This window comes from Galeopterus variegatus, unplaced genomic scaffold, assembly GCF_000696425.1.
Source record: "Galeopterus variegatus unplaced genomic scaffold, G_variegatus-3.0.2 Scaffold8188, whole genome shotgun sequence".
Lineage (NCBI taxonomy): Eukaryota > Metazoa > Chordata > Mammalia > Dermoptera > Cynocephalidae > Galeopterus > Galeopterus variegatus.
The window spans coordinates 12,400-31,076 of record NW_007734299.1 but is presented as its reverse complement, the minus strand read 5'-3'; the positions used below and the strand labels follow the sequence as shown (position 1 = coordinate 31,076).

General features: G+C 45.0%; 1 protein-coding gene across 1 annotated transcript in view; it reads right to left on the bottom strand.

The window, feature by feature from the left end:
• The window catches only part of LOC103608233 (disintegrin and metalloproteinase domain-containing protein 19-like), a gene marked incomplete at both ends in the record, with an annotated part of 81,063 nt that extends 64,244 nt beyond the window's left edge, over positions 1-16,819 (bottom strand). The window contains 3 exons of the mRNA XM_008592684.1: positions 7,930-8,000; positions 12,375-12,460; positions 16,602-16,819. Coding sequence (XP_008590906.1) covers positions 7,930-8,000; positions 12,375-12,460; positions 16,602-16,819 — 375 coding nt within the window. The remainder of the gene's footprint in view (positions 1-7,929; positions 8,001-12,374; positions 12,461-16,601) is intronic.
• Between the last annotated feature and the right edge of the window lie 1,858 nt (positions 16,820-18,677).

Below are 18,677 nucleotides of genomic sequence, written 5' to 3'. Positions count from 1 at the left end.
AAATAAAAATAAAAATAAAAAATAAATTCTAACTAGGGCCTAAGGTAGGAGGAAAGGGAAGAGGGAGGGTAGGATAATGGAGAAGAAATGCCGATGCTAACCAAAAAAGAGCTCAAAGCATGCTGAGCCAGGACAGGGCATCTGAGAGCTTAGACGTAGGAGTCAAACAGACCCAGCCTCGCATCCTAGCTCTGCCCTTCCCACCCAAGTGAACTTGAGTAAGTCACACAGCGCCACAACTCAGAGACCCCATCTGCCAAGTAGGATTTATGTAGCTACCTACACTTTATAGGGTAGTTATGACAATTAAGTTAGACGAACCATGTAAAGACCACAGTACAGTGCCTGTTACCCGTAATAGGCACCTCCTACATGTTAATTACCATTATGGTTGTCATCATTATCAACATCTGACCATCATTCCTAGTTATCCTCGGCTAGGAGTTCTTTAAGGGCAGTCCAAGCATCAAAGAATATAACTTGGAACTTAAGAAATGTTGAGAAGCACTAACCACACATTATTTCTCAATATGTTTTTTTTCTTGTCATTTTCATTATCCTCGGCTAGGAGTTCTTTAAGGGCAGTCCAAGCATCAAAGAATATAACTTGGAACTTAGGAAATGTTGAGAAGCACTAACCACACATTATTTCTCAATATGTTTTTTTTCTTGTCATTTTCACGCTTGAAGAAAGCTGCAGGTGCCACATATAACGCCTTGCATCACCAAGACACTTTAGAAAACATTTGTTCTTGCCTTGCATTAACACAAGCTAGCACGTATTAAAAACCTGGCTGCTATGCGCCAGGCATTGTACTAAACATATTATAACATATTATCTCTAAATCTCACAAACGCTGCATATTCATTTTCTGGGGCTGTTTGTAATAAATGACCACAAACTTGGTGGCTTGAAACAACAGACAGTTGTTTTCTCACAGCTCTGGAGGCCAGAAGAATAAAATCAATATTACTGGGCCAAAATCAAGGTGTCAGCAGGGTTGTACTCCCTCTGGAAAAATCTGTTTCTTGCCTCTTCCAACTTCTGGTAGATGCCAACATTCCTTGACTTGTGGCTGCATCACTCCAATCCATTCCTTCATGATCACATCACTTTCTTCTCTTCTGTCTGTGGTCAAGTCTCCCTCTGCCTCTCTCTTACAAATACACTTGTGATTGCAGTCAGAGCCCACCTGGATATTCAGGATAACCTCCCCATCGCAAGATCTTTAACTTAATCACATCTGCAAAGACCCTTTTTTTTACCCACCATATAAGGCACCATAGTCAAATGTTCCAGGGATTAGACTGTGAATATCTTCTGGTGGAGGAGGTAAATTTTTCAGCTTACGACACTCGGCAATGAAGAAATTAACGTCTCTACTTCCCATGAAGGAGGCGTAATGGAGTCAGAGGCAGGCAGACCTGAGTTTGACTCCTGGCTCTGCCTGAAACTGGGTAAACTACTTAAACTCCTCACACTTGAGTTTCCTCACTTATAAAATATGGACAATAATAATACCTCTTTCAAAGGGCTGCCATGATGATTAAGTAAGACATTGTGTGAAGTACCTTTGCACAGGGACCAGCTCTCAGTAAATGCTCACAAAGCAGTGAGTCGTATTATGAATACAAATGAAAAAGAAAACTCAAAAGACAAGCGACTTACCAAAGACCACCTAACCAGGGAGTGTCAGTGCCTGGAATCAGATCTGGGTCTCTGACACCAAAGTCCGAGCCTGTTCTACTCTATGGATTAGGGTGTTTGGGGGTATGTGTGCTAACGGCCTTCAGAATCAGCATATCTAGGCTATTTCTACTTCAGATGCTCCCTGATACTTCAGGCAACGGTATAGCTGCATCCCTTCAGATTGTCACTCCTAATTACTGACACTGAGCTTAAGCAATGGACCTGCAGGAAGTGATATCATATTTCCAATTTTTTAGAAATAATGGCTCCTTAATCCATTCAGGCTGCTATAACAAAATACCATAAACTGGATAGCTTACAAAATGATAGAAATTTATTTCACACAGTTCTGGAGGCTGGGAAGTCCAAGATCAAATCATTAGCAGATTTGGTGTCTCATGAGAGCCCACTTTCTGGTTCATAAACGGCACCTTCTAGCTGTGTCTTCATGTGGTGGAAGGGGTGAGGTAGCACTCTGAATTCTCTTATGAGGGCTCTGCCCTCATGACCTAATCATATCCCAAAGGCCGCACCTCCTTAATACCATCATCTTGGGGCATTAGGATTTCAACATATGAATTTGGGGAAGACATAAATATTCAGTCCATTGCAAATGGAGACCCTTGCAGGGGTAGGGTTGAGAGGATTGTACAAAGATCACATCACATTGGCTGGCAGTCCATTTATTTGGCAACTCCAGGGGTTCTGGGCAACATGGGAATTAAAAATAAAATCAACCTTAGTCTACAAAGCTATAATAGAAACCACATCTCAAACAGAACCACCAGGTCTCTCTGGGGCCAGACCAGGGGTTCTGGGCAACATGGGAATTAAAAATAAAATCAACCTTAGTCTACAAAGCTATAAGAGAAACCACATCTCAAACAGAACCACCAGGTCTCTCTGGGGCCAGATGTCTCACGTAGCACTCATGCATTCACTGCCTTCAGAGTCAATGCAGCAGGTGATTCCATTCCTGATGCTTCCAAAGAATGTTTGAAGAAAATTTCAGACACCCACAAGAAGCTCTCGTCAAATTCTGGTGTCCCCACCCATCCATCCAGCTGTTTCCTTGGCCCCAGTCTCCCTGGATTATACAATCTCAGCTGTGGGGAATGGGGAGCCCAGCTGCATGCAGAGTTTGGAAAAACATTTTGAATACTTTTAGAACTGCCAAATACTTGGTTAAAAAATGATATCCTTTAATTTCTTAAGCCATGTGTATTTTAAGTGAAATGTAATCCATATGTTTGTGACTCATTTAAATGCAATGCAGTGAAGTATACCCTCTAAGCTTCTCTTTGATCCAAGAAACTGAGTTTTGCCAACAACAAATGAAGCTCCTGACAAAAGAGGGTCAAAGAGAGCTGTCCTTTATTCTAAGTAAGATATTAAAAGTCTACTCCCGACCCAAGATGAAGCTGGGAGGGTGGGGCAGGGAGAGAGTTCCATGGCTTGAGTCGTATTCAGAGTTTTGCTCTGGGTCAGCTATATATTTCTCCCAGGCCTCCTCAGAAGAGAAATGCAGGAACAAGACATAGCAAAACTAACCCATCCTGTCTATTGCTCAAAAACTCCTTATTCTCCCCTTCTTGGTTCCTCCAGCATTATACAATCCAAATAGGATTGAGGATAAAAAGAGAAAATTAAGGAGCTAGATCGCTCCATTACCAGTGAATGCCTGTTCATTTTCCAGGTTGTTGCTTGATTTCCAGGACAACAAAAGCAGTCTCCAAGTGAGAGATAAGAAGATAGAGTAATCAGAAATAATGATGGGTATTAAAATGAGTAAATGTCTAAATGCCCAAATTCTGCCTTGACAATTACTGTTCTCCAGGAAGTACAGAAAACAATATCCATTCAGATTAGCTAGACTTATGCAAACAAGATCTCTCTTTAGCTAACTGGGCTGGAGCACAATAAATGGAGTACCAGGGACCGGCAACGGGATCGCAACCCTCCGTGTTGCACCCGCACCGCGCTCAGCCAGTGAGCAGGAACCGGTCTCCACATGGGATCCGAACCCTCGGTGGGAGCACCGCCGCGCTCCCAAGCGGCGCACTCTCCAGTGCACCACCGGGCCGGCCCCAAAATCCGCATTTTACAGATGAGAATGTTGAGGCTCAGAAGGGCTGAGTGGCTTGTTGACCAATTCCACATTGTCTGTCTCTGAGCTCAGTGCTAAGTCCACTGTACCACACTGCCTCAATGACAAGTAAGTTTCTCCTAAAAACAGCTATGCACCAACATTTGCAATGTAGATATGTGTGTGTAAATGTAAAACAATGTAATAAACTATAATATATTCTTTATTAGAGCAGAGTACTATCTTCAGGACATCCAAATGAGTTGAGGAACAATATGTCTGATATAATCTCATTTGTGCATCTGTATGTGTGCTTCTGTGTGATTGTGTCTAGCATGATTGTGCTTATGAGTACTCACAGGCATGTTCTTGCATGCAGAGAAAAGGTCCAGGGTATACCCACCAACAGTTAACAGCAGATTCTCCTTGTGGGTAAGAATTTTCATTCTTCTATGTATTTGGCATTGCTACACAGTTTACAATGAGCGTGCATTGCTTTTGCAATTTGAAAACAATGAGTTGAGCTGCCATTTACTGAGCCTGGAATACAAGCTAGGCACTATGCAAGCCCTTTAACACACACCATCTCATCTCATCCTCCCTGTGGCTCCATCACATGGGACTAAGATCATAACCCAGGTGAGGAAACTGAGGCTTAAAGAGGACACACAGCTAGTAAGTGGCAGAGCCAGGGTTAAAATGCAGGACTGTCTGATATGAAAGTCACGTTCAGGTCATCCTTTTTCATTTTTGAAAGAGATCATTCCTTTTCACCTGTACTCAATAGAGAAAAGGAGTCTGTTTCTCATGACGATGTCATCTGTTTGTCCTGAGTTGTTTCAAAGCATAGAAAAGGCTGCCAGCTGCTGTGCTATGGAACTAAGACACCTCGGTGTGCCTGCCGCCGAGCTGCAGCTCCGCCACATCCCCCCTCCCCGGCCCATCCCCCGCGCTCCTTGTCCTCACCATTCTTGGCCATCTCTCCATGTGTGAATTCCATTAAGGGCTCGCTCACTGCTATTTTGGGCCATGCCTTAGTACGTGGGCTTTGATTTGATGGGAGAAGGCCAGACACCTCAGGATGATGAAAAAGAAATTTCAAATGTCCTCTCCCTTCCCCAGAGTCCTAGAAACACTTGCCCACCACTCGTGGGAGGCCTGAGAATCCAATGTATGGGGAATTGCATGGGGAGCAGGGGGTGAAACAAAGGTGGAGTGGAAATCTTCATACTCTTTTAGGGCCTTTGAACTTGGCTGCTCCCTCTTCTTGGAACTGTCGTCTCCCGGCTGTCGGCTGTCACCATGGCTCACTCCCTCACCTCATTCAGATCTTGACTCAAATATCAATTCACTGGCAAGGTCTCCCCAGAAAGAACATAAACAGCAGCTCCCTCTACGCCCCCTGCTTCCTTGGAGCCCTTATGTCCCTTTGTTCCCAGTATAGCACTTGTCGTCTGACACACTACACATTCACTCATTTGCTTCCTGTTTCCCCTAGCTAGAACATAAGCACCATAAAGTTAAAAATGTTTTATTCACAGCTTTATCCCAGTTATCTCCACCAGAGCCTAGAATGTTACAGATGCATAGCAGATGAAAAGAATGAATGAATCAATTGAGTATGTTAAGAACCAGAGCCTGAGAAATCACTTAGCACAGGGCCCGGTCTCCCTCCAAATATCATGGGCTTATAGAAACCTTCACACAGCAATCAGAAAAGCTTCTCCCCCGCTTCCACGCTGTTTTGAATCTGGACTCGCATGCACCATGAATGAGAAGGCTTTGGGAAATAAACGCACTAGGAAGTCGTGTGCAGTTGGAGTTCCGCTCCCTAACACATGTTCAAAACAAAAAGCCCAATTTGGATGAAAATAGCAGGAAGCCATTACCCCAGGGACACCTGGTGAGGTCATATTGCTTGGCTCTGCTGCTTCCATTTTTGTCAAGTCTCCTGCCTTCTGCCAACTCAAGGAGGCCAGGAACCACACACATCCAGCCCCATGCTGCTCACCGTAAAACAAGAGAGCTGCAGACAATACAACCACGTCTGCCAGCTCGCCTCTGGAACTTCAGTGTGGGACGATAAAAATCACAACAATAGTGACCACACACGATGTGCTCTCTAAGCCCTTTGTGCACATCACCTCATTCAGTCCATAACCATCCTGTGAGGTTGGCATCACTATCCTCATTTTGTAGATGAGAACACTAAGATTCTAAAAGATTCAGCAGCTTGCCCTGGGTCACATTCTGTGACCTTAGAACCAAGCCAAGAATACAAATGATCCTAGTCTCACCTCTCTCATTTACTTGCTATGCGACGTTAGACAAGTGCCTATCCCTTTCTAAGTCAAAGTTTCTGCATCGGCACATAAGACCATTGCATTCAGTGTTTTCTAACGTGTCTTCCTGCCCTAGTTTCTTATGATCTCTTGCAAAGGTTCTAAAACAGGAGAGAAGGAAGAGGACTCGAGTCCTGAGATCCCTGTTGGCCAGTGCAACTCCTAAGGATTTATCCATGACACCAACACCATCACTTGGGATGATCAGAGGAAGCTTAAGGCTCATATGCTCAACTCAGGGCAGAACGGGACAGATTAGACTCAGGTGACAACAGGAAACACTTAAACTAGAACTAAAGGGAGAGAAGGAAGAGGACTCGAGTCCTGAGATCCCTGTTGGCCAGTGCAACTCCTAAGGATTTGTCCATGACACCAACACCATCACTTGGGATGATCAGAGGAAGCTTAAGGGTCATATGCTCAACTCAGGGCAGAACGGGACAGATTAGACTCAGGTGACAACAGGAAACACTTAAACTAGAACTAAAGAGCTGGGGCCATGAGAAACTAAAGCAGGTGCCTGAGAGAGATTGTCAACAACAGATCCTTTAAGGGCCTGTTTTTGTAGAACCAAAGGAAGACAACCCAAAGAGAAGTCCTGGGCAAGCAGAGCCTGCACCCTCTGGGGATGCAGCCAGCCAGGCCTGTTCCAGGGAAATAGGAGAAAAGGAACATTTTACTCTCAAGAGGAGAGCAGCAAAAATGACAGCAATGCCCATCTTCCTGGCTCCCCGAAAGCCACCGTATACTGGCGGCAGAGGAACAATATGGATGAAGCCCCATTACCACACAAGCTGCTTGAGTTGTACTTTAACAACACTTGGGTGATCCTCATTTGCAAGTGGCCAAAAAGCCCAAATTTGGAATAGATCATATTCTTCTTTTCCACCAAGCCTAGCAGTCATTCCCATCCTTCTGGAAAAGGGAAGATCCTTCTCTGTCTCTTTCTTGGCAGTGATGCATTTGATTACTCATTGGCTTCCAGAGGGTTCTGGCAACTCTCCAAGCCAACCAGCCTTATCTGTGACGTCTGGGTGGCAGAATGCAAGTGGGACTGTTGGTGGGGAAATACCGAAGGCCTTCAGAGTCCCTTGGCTAAGTAAGGAGGGCTCTTCAGTGACCAAGCAGATTGGAAATGGCCAAAGAACAGGCAGTAGATGTAGCCACGTTACGTCTATTCACCCCCTCGATAACATGAATCAAGATACAACCGCGCCTGACGGCAAATCAATATTGAAATATTTCTGAGCCAGGCCACCACCCAAGATGAATGAGGTTAGGAAGTTGGAGCAGCTGAGCCCGATGGAGCCAGGAGACTGCTGACGGTGCCATTATCAGTAACATCTCAGATTTAGCTGACCCAGAACAGACAGAACAATCAGGGTCTCAGGCTCCAAATCCCAGCACACTCCGCCTTGCCTCTCTCCTCTCTGCTGTTTTCCTTTAATCTCCTTCACTTCCTGCCATGCGCCAGGCTGGAGCTAGCAAGGCAGCTGCCCAGGGCCTCCAGTCCTTCCCCTCCCTTAATCTCATACATACACACACCACTGTGTGCCTTCAGTGAACTCTAAGAGGCCCTGGAAATTCAGCCTAAGAAAATTCAAGCAAGACGTTAAGCATGCCAGTAATTTCACAGCAAGTCAAGAGACTGTGGAAAAGCTCTGTCTTTGTAAGATGCTTCCCCAAGGAACCAAGGATTCAGAGTTTGGGGTCACTCCACTAACTGCTTCCTTCCAAAACAGCGAGGCCTGCATCTGGCATTGACATAGACTTTAATTGTTTGACTTTAGACAAAGGAGGAGTCCACTTACTCATTCTTCTCCAGGTCCAGGATCAGTTCTTGCCCCTCAGCCATTACCCTGAGCTCAGCTTTGAGTGGATGCTAAAAGCAACAACAAAAGAATGTCAGTTCCTACAAGTGGGGACCAAGGCTCCCAGGGATGGGCACAGGGTCTAGCACCGTGCTTGAACATTGATCCATGGGAGACAAATGAGAAAAGGTCAATTGCATTTCCAGCCCAAAATTGAAATGACCTCAATCCCAGAATGACCCCAATCCTTCCCCTGTCTGCTTTCTCCTGAAAGGCAAAGGAAAGAAACTCCAAGCTGAAATGTGGTGTAAGTGTATGCATGGGGTCTGGTAAAGGAAAAAGCTGGAAAACACGATCTTCAGTAGAAAATTATGTGAGGAGTCAGATCTGGATTAAGTGCTGGCTCTGACACCTGCAGCTGTGTGAACTTGGCCACGTTACTGAGCCTCCCAACATCTCAGTTTCCTCATTTGATATACAGAGATAGTAATAGTCAACTTTATGGGGATCTTATAAGGATTAAGTGAGATAATGAATGTAAATAATTTATCACAGTGCCTGGCATGCAGGAAGCCCTCAATATATGTTGGCTGTTACCTTATAAAATACCAGGGATCTTCTTCATAGTGGGTCCTTATTTTATTTTATTTTGGCCCTCAGTTTGGAAACCCCCAATCATCTCAAAGGAAGCAACTAAAAGCACTTCAAATTAAGGTTTCATAGTTCCAAAAGTAGATATATTTTACACATAAGTAGTCTGCTAATGGCCAAAGGTGTTACACACCCAGAATAGATCACTTAGATCTACACATTTGGGCCAATTAGCAGAAAAAATATGCTCAACATCACTGGTAAACCACCCCCCCACCAAAAAACACATTTAAAAAAAAAGTACCTTTAAAAAATCAAAGTGTCAAAGATTTTTTAAAACTGTAAATCACAGTGTAGTGGAACATACCATTGAGAATTTAAATTGATACCAACTCTCTGGAAAATAATTTGACAGTATGGACCAAGAGTTTAAAAATGCTTAGACCTTTTAACCCAATAATATAAAACTATCTGAGGGGAACAAACAGAAGTACTGGCAAAGGTTTATATTCAAGGACATTTATTACTTATAATGATGAATAATGAAATATAACCTAAATGTCCAAAAAATAAGAGAATGGTTAAATAAATGATGATTTATTCTGATGGCAGAACACTAGACAGTCATTAAAAACAGTGACTTTAAACAATCTTTAAATTATTGAGAAAGTTTATATAGTGAATATTAGGCACGAACCCTCAAAATATAACACTGTATATATTATTTAAATATACTTTTGTGTAGTTTTGTATTTTTTTGTAGAGTGAAAAAAAGTAGAGAAAAAGAAACGTAAAGGTTACCATAGTTACTCTAGGCAGTGGGATCACGTGTTAATTTTATTTCGTGCATCATTCTATGTTTTTATAATTGCTTTTATAATTTAAGAAAAGAACTTTTAATCTCTTTTTGCCTTATTATTGTGGGAAATTTCAAAGAAATTTTAAAAACCAAGTTGTAAAAAATCTTCATGCTTTAAAAATTCAACCTAAGGCTGTTGAACTTTTTTCCAAGGAGTAAACTATTTATTTAAAACAGAATATTTACATATTTAAAACAGATAGATCCTTTGTGTTTTTGTTTTTATAATGCTAAAAATAAGAGTAAAGATTGAACCCAACAATGCAGGGTTCATTGTTGACAATTAAGTGATGGTAATGTAAGCCTTTGGGGTGTTTTAAATATGAGCTCTCTAACTTGGGACCAAGAAACTGATAAATTCTTAGGTCCCTTTTAAGCGACAAAAGTCCTCGCTAGAGTAGAGCTTCTACCCCTTTCAAGGTTGACATCAAAGCTTGGTTCTGGCACATCTGAAAAAATGGGTCACCTGCTTTGCCACCTCTGGTTGGGGGCCTACCTCTTCTAAGCATATTCCCCTTCCTACTTCCTGCAAATCCCACTCCGGCTTGGTTCTGGCACATCTGAAAAAATGGGTCACCTGCTTTGCCACCTCTGGTTGGGGGCCTGGCCTACCTCTTCTAAGCATATTCCCCTTCCTACTTCCTGCAAATCCCACTCCCCAGTTGGGTCTGGGCATCCCTGAGACTTTTGGGTCACCAAGGGCTCTGATCAGATCTGAATGTTCTGACGAAGGACTCTTGGGCAACTCTGTCTCTTGCATAATTTATCCTATTACCTGGGCGACACCACACCAAGGGTTGCGATCCCCTTACCGGTAACGAAAAAAAAAAAAAAAAAAAAAAAAAAAGGTAGGTGATCCCATACCAAACAGCCTCCCCCCCCCAAAAAAAAGAGGTAGATGACCATGTGACAACCCACACAAAAAAGGAATATTGACACAAATCAAAGCACTATCACCTGTCCCCCAAAGAAACACAAGCTGCAACATGAGTACTAATATTTATTTTTATGTGGGTAATCCAAAAATAATTCTTTATTCTGGAAGGTACTCAGACACTGATATCTAAAATATGATGTTCCTTGTTTCCATGGGACATTTCAAGCAAAACAATGAAACTGCATTTTAAGGATCTTTGAAACTTCCCTGTCCAGTTCTACTCACCAGCTTTTCTTGTGTAACTCCACTTGTTATTAGGAAGGGGCACTATCACCTCTCCTGGGGAAGGGTTAAAAGTCCTTTCTCTTTAGGATGAGGTTAAATAGATCTTCAGCTCCTCAGGGTATTGGAAACCTGTCCTATATATTTTTATCCCCCTTAAGATTTAGTATAATACTTAGCACCCAGTAAGTGTTCAATTAATGTTTAATGAATGAATGAATAACATAAATGAGAATAAGAGGCCTGAGTGAAATGCAACACATAGCCTCTCTGACATTCATTCATTCAGCAAATATTTATGGTACCAGGCTCTGTGCTGACTATTTCGACAGAGTACAGTGACCCATATTCTGGGCAGACAATGGCTGGGAACAAAGACAGGATCTGGCCCTCTGCTTTGTTTCACGGGCCCTTCCTGAGGATACACAGCATCTCCCATTTGGAGGGAACAAAGAAGCCTCTATAAAAAGTATCAGATCCTTTCCTCGAGCAATAATGGATGGGTTACACCCATATTCTGGGCAGACAATGGCTGGGAACAAAGACAGGATCTGGCCCTCTGCTTTGTTTCGCAGGCCCTTCCTGAGGATACACAGCATCTCCCATTTGGAAGGAACAAAGAAGCCTCTATAAAAAGTATCAGATCCTTTCCTCGAGCAATAATGGATGGGTTACAATATCTAAGATCTTAATTTTTAAAAATAATCTGCTCTAGGATGGCCATCCATGAATCTGTCTAGATTTTTCCTGAAGCTACTTCAGCTTCTCCTACTTTTTGATGAAATGAGTTCCATGCATTTATTGCCTTTAGGTCAAAATGTTACTTGCTTTTATTTGTTTTGGAATTTTCACTGTAAGTTCCCTTAGTAAATCCAAGCTGGAACATTTTTGGATATGTCTGTATTACTCTAGCCATAACTTCAAGGATTCTGGGCATTTCTCTTCTCCATTCATCTTTCCATCCTCAAGAGCCACAATGTCTGAGTCTTTCCTGACACCTTTCCCTCCTACTGTAATCTTGCTCCTATATGTGGCCTAATAAATCACAGTCCGTTTGAACCCAAAGAGATCTTAGAAACCAACCCCTTTCCCCAGTTCTCTCCCTCCTCATTATTCCTTCTTAGCCCTATTGTATAAACGAGTAAGCTCAAATTTTTTAGAAAGTGTAGTGTCAATAGCTGGTTACTGGCATACAACAATCATATCTTCCTTCAAAGCTCCTTCATGTCTCACGTGAGCTGTAAAAACTAGAACCACAAAGAATATCCTAGATGTACAAGTCCTCTCTGAAAGAACAGAATAATGTTTTCTGTCTTGTTCCCAATCCCCTTTGCAAAGCCTGTACATTCTGCTGGTGTTCAGGGTGGAGGAGTTTCTTGCATTTCAAGATGCGTTCCCCTGTACCAGGTCCCGACCCTGCCTCTTTTTAAAACTAGCTTAGATTATACTTTTGCTCTCCAAGTACATTATCTCATCAATAAAATGAAACATGCACTATGCAGAGCAAAAATAACGATGACAATATGTCATGAATTCCAATCCAGAGTGAGTGATGTTTGTGACACCATCACATTTGCACTTAGTTTGTGTCAGCATTAATGTGAATTTTCATTTCCTCAATAAATGTCATTTGGAAGTGTTCAAAAAATTTGTCAGACAATGAAGGAAAGCCCAGTCTGGGATATCCAAAACCAAAACACAGAGAGGACAGAGTGGGCCAGAAACAGAACTAAAGGTGATGACTGGGCCTCCAGGAAAGTTGAGTAGGTGGCCCCAGGCTTCACAGACTCAAGTTATCAACTCCTGCCTCTGAAAATGAAAGCTTTTGAGTCTTACCTTTTCTCTCATGGGGCTTTCTGAAGTCTTCCACTGAGGTATCGTTAGTTCATGCTGCAGCTGGGGGCCACCTTCCCCACTTCCTCCTGCCAATACAAGGTGCACACCATTGGAATCCCAGACCTCTATACAGTAGCTAAGCCATGCATGCACTGTCTGCAACAACCACTGCCACCCAGAAAGAACTCCGTGCTGGGTCATTAGAAGACCTGCTGGACTCCCAGCTCTTGGTGCTTTCTCTGTAGGCCAGGCACCTGTCTAGGTGTTGGCAATATAATGGTAAACAGGACAAACAAGGTCTCTCTAATTGCCAAGTTTACCTTGTAGAGGTGGGAGACAGAAAATGAACAAACATTCTCAGATGGTATTAAGTGGCCTGAAGAAAATATAACAGGATCAGGGAATAAAGGGATATCTAGCAGGGAGTATCTATTTTGGACAGGATGACTAGCAAAGATGGCACTTAACTGAGACCTGAGTGACCAAAAGAAAGCAGCCATGCAAAGTTATGGGGGGAGAGAGCCCCAGGTAGAGGGATTGGCAAAGTGCAAAGGCCCTGCCTCAGCAGAAGTGAACCTGGCCTGTCTAAGGAACAGCTGAAGGTAGAGGTAGCTAGAGTTGAGTAAACAAGAGAGGAAGTTGGTAAGTGATGTGATCAGCAAGACAGCCCGGGGTCTGATAATGCAGAGGCCATGGAAAGTGTCTGGATTTTATTATAAATTGACTTGGAAGGCACTGGATGTGTTAAACACAGAGCAATATGATCTGTACAAGATTTTAAAAGGCTGACTGCCTGCTGGGTGGAGAATGGGGGAGGGGTGGAGAACCGTGGGGAGAGTGAGAGTAGAAGCAGGAAGGCAAGGCTGCTGGATGCTTGTGGAAGCCCTGGTGAGAGATGATGAGGCTCAGACTAGAATGACATCAGTGGAGAGGAATGAAGTGGTGGAATTCTGGGTATATTCTGGAGGGGAGGTCAAATCCATAGGTACTGTTCCCATTGAGCTTTTGAGTTTTCTCACCTGTAAACTGAAGACGACACCCACCTGCCCATCTCACAGCATGACTGGGAAGAGGTGATGTGAAATCGCTTCCTAATCCACAAAGCATCATTACATAACTTGAGCTGCCTAATGGCAAGTTTGCATTTGTTTGCTGCTTCCTAGTCTCCAAATTACTCTCACCACCTAGTTCTCCTTCATCCTCACGAAACCCCAGCAAGGTAGACAGCAGGATTCCTATTTCTCAAGAAAGGGAATTGAAACTACAGAAGAGACTTGTTCAACTTCTCAACCTTTGAGTACAGACCTCAAATACTGGTTTGAGGCCATCTTTTTTTTTTTTTTTTTTTCCCAAAAGATGACCGGTAAGGGGACCTAAACCCTTGACTTGGTGTTGTCAGCACCACACTCAGCCAGTGAGCGAACCGGCCATCCCTATGTGGGATCCGAACCCGGGGCCTTGGTGTTATCAGCACCGCACTCTCCCGAGTGAGCCACGGGCCGGCCCCCAAGGCCATCTTACTCAAATGGTGATTTCCCAAAACCTAAACAAATTTGTCCCCACAAGAATAAACCAAATCCATAGGACTCCTGTGCATGAAGGTGAGGATTCCAAAATCTCTTCTTTCTAAACCAATTACATCAATCACATAGAAATATAATGAACGGTAAAAAAGATGGCTGTGGTTGTTAGAGCGGTAAGATTATGAGTAATTAACTTTCCTCTCAGATTACTTATATTATAGGATGTAATCAAAATACATCCTAACAAATAATCTCATTGGACCAACACTTTCATCAGACTGGTAAAAATCAGAAACAATGCATTCATTTAGTTATCAAATATTTTCTAAGTACTTAACTATGTGCCAAGTACTACACCAGGTGCTTAATATTCATGAAGGAACAAGACGGGCATAGAACCTGTCCTGGTGTCTCTAATAAATCTAGATTCTTTTCAACAAAATAGAATTATGTTATATTTAATAGAATATTTAAAGAAATTAAAGGATATTTATGATCACAAAAAAGTACTGAAAGCATCCTAAAGTCTCTACAATAGATGAACACAGTACATCTTAAGAAAAATTGTCCAAAACTTGGAAATAAGGCAAAGGGTAAGCAGGATATCTTTTCAATGTTATATTGGAGCATTGTTTAACAAGGCCTCCCATGGATTATTGAACTACCTAAAGGTACCATTGACTTTCTATTTACTATTGACTAAAGGCCTAGATTCTGTGAAGTTTTATGTTACCTGCAGACTTCTGTCTGATAGAGGTGCAAATGATTTCACTATAGTAGAAAGATAACCAAGAATTAGGGTTGTTGTTTTGCCCCATGAGGCATCCGTCACATCTGTGTCTGTCCCAGCCTCATGAGTTCAACATTCTTTCTCCAAGGCTTGTGTCACTCCTGTCCCTCTCATCTCTTCTGAACCAGCTTTACAATCCTGTACACTACCTCATTAATGAATTGAATAAATCTTTGCCACATTTGTATGACAGTCATGTTTTTAACTTTTTGAAACTTAGACTTCTGCAGTCCCTTAATGGAATTTATAGAGTCATTAAAATCATGTTTTGGTAGAATTTAATGATGTGGGAAATGCTCATGATGTGAAGTGAAAAACTCAAGACACAAAACTGTACATATGGTATGGTTCCAGTTTTATCAACATATATATATAGGAATGCACAGACTGGAGAGAAAAAGCCAAAATATTAATAGCAACTGTATATTTGGGGATTGCAGATCATTTTATTCCTTTTATATTTTTCTTTATTTCGCAGATATCCCGCAGCGACTCTGCCTCACTGGGTGGTCTCCAAGGATTCAAGACTCAAAGCAGGCGCCTGTAGTCGGAGCAATAACTTGCTTTCCTTGCCTTTCTTCAGGCTTTTCTCTTGCACTAAGCACTGACTCGGGCCTCGCGTTAGGCTCTAAAAAACCAGATATGAACAGATGGGGCTCCCTCTCTCTCAAGAAGCCCCCCGACTCCAGGAAAAAGAAGGGCTTCCTCAGGCTCGCTGTGAACCCCCTGTGCCTCAGTTTCATTTCGGTGCAAGAGCTCCAAGGGCGGTTCTGTCTGTCCCCCAGAGAACGGGAGAACCGCCGGACTTCGCCCCGGAGCTCCGCAGCGCCCGGGGGGAGCACAGCCTCCTGGCTCCAGGCGACTGGGGGTCGAGCCCGCCCCGCCCCGCCCGGCCGCCGCTCGCTTTATTTGAAAACGCTGACTGTTAGTCCCGCAGGCAGTGGTCTGGAGGCAGCCCAGCCCGTCGCAGCAGCCCAGCCCGGGCTGAGCTTTCTCGGGTCATAATGACAGATCCCGGGCACCGCCCCCCCGGGACCATTCCTTCCGCGAAATCTGCCGAGAGCCCCAGAGGGATGGGGCCGGGGAGGGGATGGTGTCTGGGAAACTAGTTGTGAGAAACATAGACATCACCCAGCATCCCAACTGGAACCACCGAGTCCGACCCTTCACTCCCAGAGAAAGGGCGAGCGTCGGGTGAAGTGGAGAGAGAGCCCTGGTTTCCAGTGCCAGCGCGGACCTCAAACCATGGCGCAGCCATGGGCACGTCTTTTCCCTTTGGTGGACCTCAATTTCCCCATCTGTAAAATGGGTGCATCGGACCTGATCTTCACTAGGGTCTCCGCCAGCTCAGGGGTCCAAAGTGTACGGCCGGAGATACCCGGCCAACCATCCCACCACCGCTACCATCGTCTCCCCGGGGGCATTTTATTTCCTGCCCCACCCGCGTGCGCCTGACACCGAGCACGGTCCCAGGAAGCTGCTCCCCTGGCCGCACGGGCTGGACGCCCGGGATGCTCGGGGCTGGCGCGTGCAGCAGGCGGCAGAGATAGAGATGAGACAGAGAGAGGCGGAGCGGAGATGAGGGACCGTGAGAAAACGGAGGAGGAGAGACCGGAGAGCAGCAGGAAAAGAAGCCAAGAGCAGAAACACAGAGAAAGGAGAGAGAGAGGAAGGCAAGGCAGTGAAAGGAGCGGCTGTTTTCTGTCTGCTCCGGGTCTCGCCGACCTCGACCACCTCCCGGGGCGCACAACGTGGGAACAAAGCCTGGGCTCCCAGGCTGGGGGGCGGCGGGGGCGCAGGCCCCGCGGAGTTGCAGGAGGCGCAGGGATCGCGGTTCCGGCGCTCCGAACCCGCAGGGCGGTCCCCGGGCCACCCAGCCCACTCGCCTCCATCCCCCCCGCGCCTTGCACTTACTTCTCGTCCATCCCGGCTCCTGCGCCGCCCGCGGCCGGAGGAGCTGCAAGACTAGCACCAGCACGCCCGGCGCTCGCACGCCCTGGGTCATGCCTGCCTCCCGGCCCGGCGGCGGTGGCGGTGAGTCTGAAACCCACCGCTCGCCGTGCGCCTCCCCACCCGGCGCCCAGCCCTCGGCCGAGACGCTCCGCCCCCAGCCCCGCCGGGCTCCGCCAGCCCTTGGAGGAGGGGAGGCGCCCGCCGGGAGGGGGCTGGAGGGACCGGCCAGGCGAGGGGCCGGCAGGACCCCTGGGGAGCCGGGCTGACTCAGGTGAGGGGCACCGAGGGGGAGAAAGAATTGGAGCCCGAGGAGGGGAAGGAATTGACGGTGGACGCGGCCTGGGGAGGGTCGGGCTCGGGCTTCTAGGAGTTAAACTGGACCCTTCTCTGTGCAGCGGCCCGTTTACTCTGTCCCGCACTGTGCTAGTTGCCTTGGGTGACACTCAAAGGTGACTCATCCAGTGCCGTTCTCCCAGAGACCGCCACTCTTAGAGGCAGGCTCCGAAAGAGTTAACCGAACCACCAGGCACAAAGAACTAAGTGCTATATGGAGTTGTTGTTTTAGCAGGACACAAATCAAGGAGCCATTCCTTCTGACTGGGAGGAGGGGTTGGTGAAGATGAGGAATCCCAGAGAAGACATCTGAGCTCTGGAGGAGGAAAAATGGAACCCAAGGCGCAGGAAACAGCCTAGACAATCCGCTAGGGCGGGAAAGCCCATGGGCTGTATGGGAAAAGGGGGCGGGAGGGGGTGGAGGATCAGAATTTGGGATGGTTAGGGTTTAGAGTTTTGGAGGGAAATGGAAATGAGACCCAAAAATTATAATAATGACTGTGATTTATTGAGGACTCACTATCTGCTAGAATAAGAAAATCACGATAGCTAAGACTGGTGTAGCACTTACTAAGTGCCAGACACTGTCCTCAGCACTTTACATAATTTATTAATTAATCAAGGAAAAGAACTACCTTTTATTGGCCCTATATGTGCCAGGGACTCTGCATACATTATCTCTTTTATTTAGACCAACAATCTTATGAGGTAGCCACTAGTTTTATCCATATTTTAGAAATGAGAAAATCAAATCTGAGAGGCTAAGTCCCTTGCCCGCCGTCACACAGCTAATGTCACCACCTGCATTCAGTGTAACCCCAGAGCCCGATGCAGCACACCTTATTTTACAGATGAAGAAACTGATAATCAGAGAGCAGTGACTTTCCTAAGATCCCTTAGCAAGTTTTGGCAAAGCCTGATTCTAGAAACCTAGCCTCAGACCTCTCATCATCTGTTCCTTTCATGAGTCTCTTTAGTCGGGGGGGGGGGGGGGGAGAATGATGTGGTTCTTGCCATTGATGGGGTTAGGGACTATATTATTTTTCTCCAGCTGCCATAATAAAATACCACAGACAGTGGCTTAAACAACAAAAATGTATTTTCTCATATTTCTTGAGGCTAGAAGTTCAAGATCCAGGTGCCATCAGGATTGTTTTCTGGTGAGGTCTCTCTTCCTGGCTCATCCTTGGTGGCCTTCTCACTGTGACCACACATGGCCCCTTCTCTGTGTGTGTGCACAGAGAGAATGCTTTGGTATCTCTTCTTCTTCTTATAAGGACAACAGTCCTATCAGAGTAGGTCTCTACTCTCATGACCTCATTTAACTTTTATTACCTCATTATAGGCTCTGTCTCCACATATGATCACATTGAGGGTTAGGGAGGTTTTCAACATGAATTTTGGGGGACACAATTCAGTGCATAACATTCCTCCCTCTGGCCCACCAAAATGTATGTTCTTTTTACATACAAAATACATTCACCCCATCCCAACAGCTCCAAAAGTCTTAACTCATTCCAGCATCAATTCCAAGTCTGGAGTCTCATCTAAGTATCATTTAAATCAGGTATGGGTGACACTTGTATGATTCGTCCTGAGGCAAAATTCCTCTGTAGCTGTGAATCTATGAAATCAGATAAGTTATATGGTTCCAAATTACAAGGGGGGCCGGCCCGGTGGCGCACTGCTACAGTGCGCTGCTTG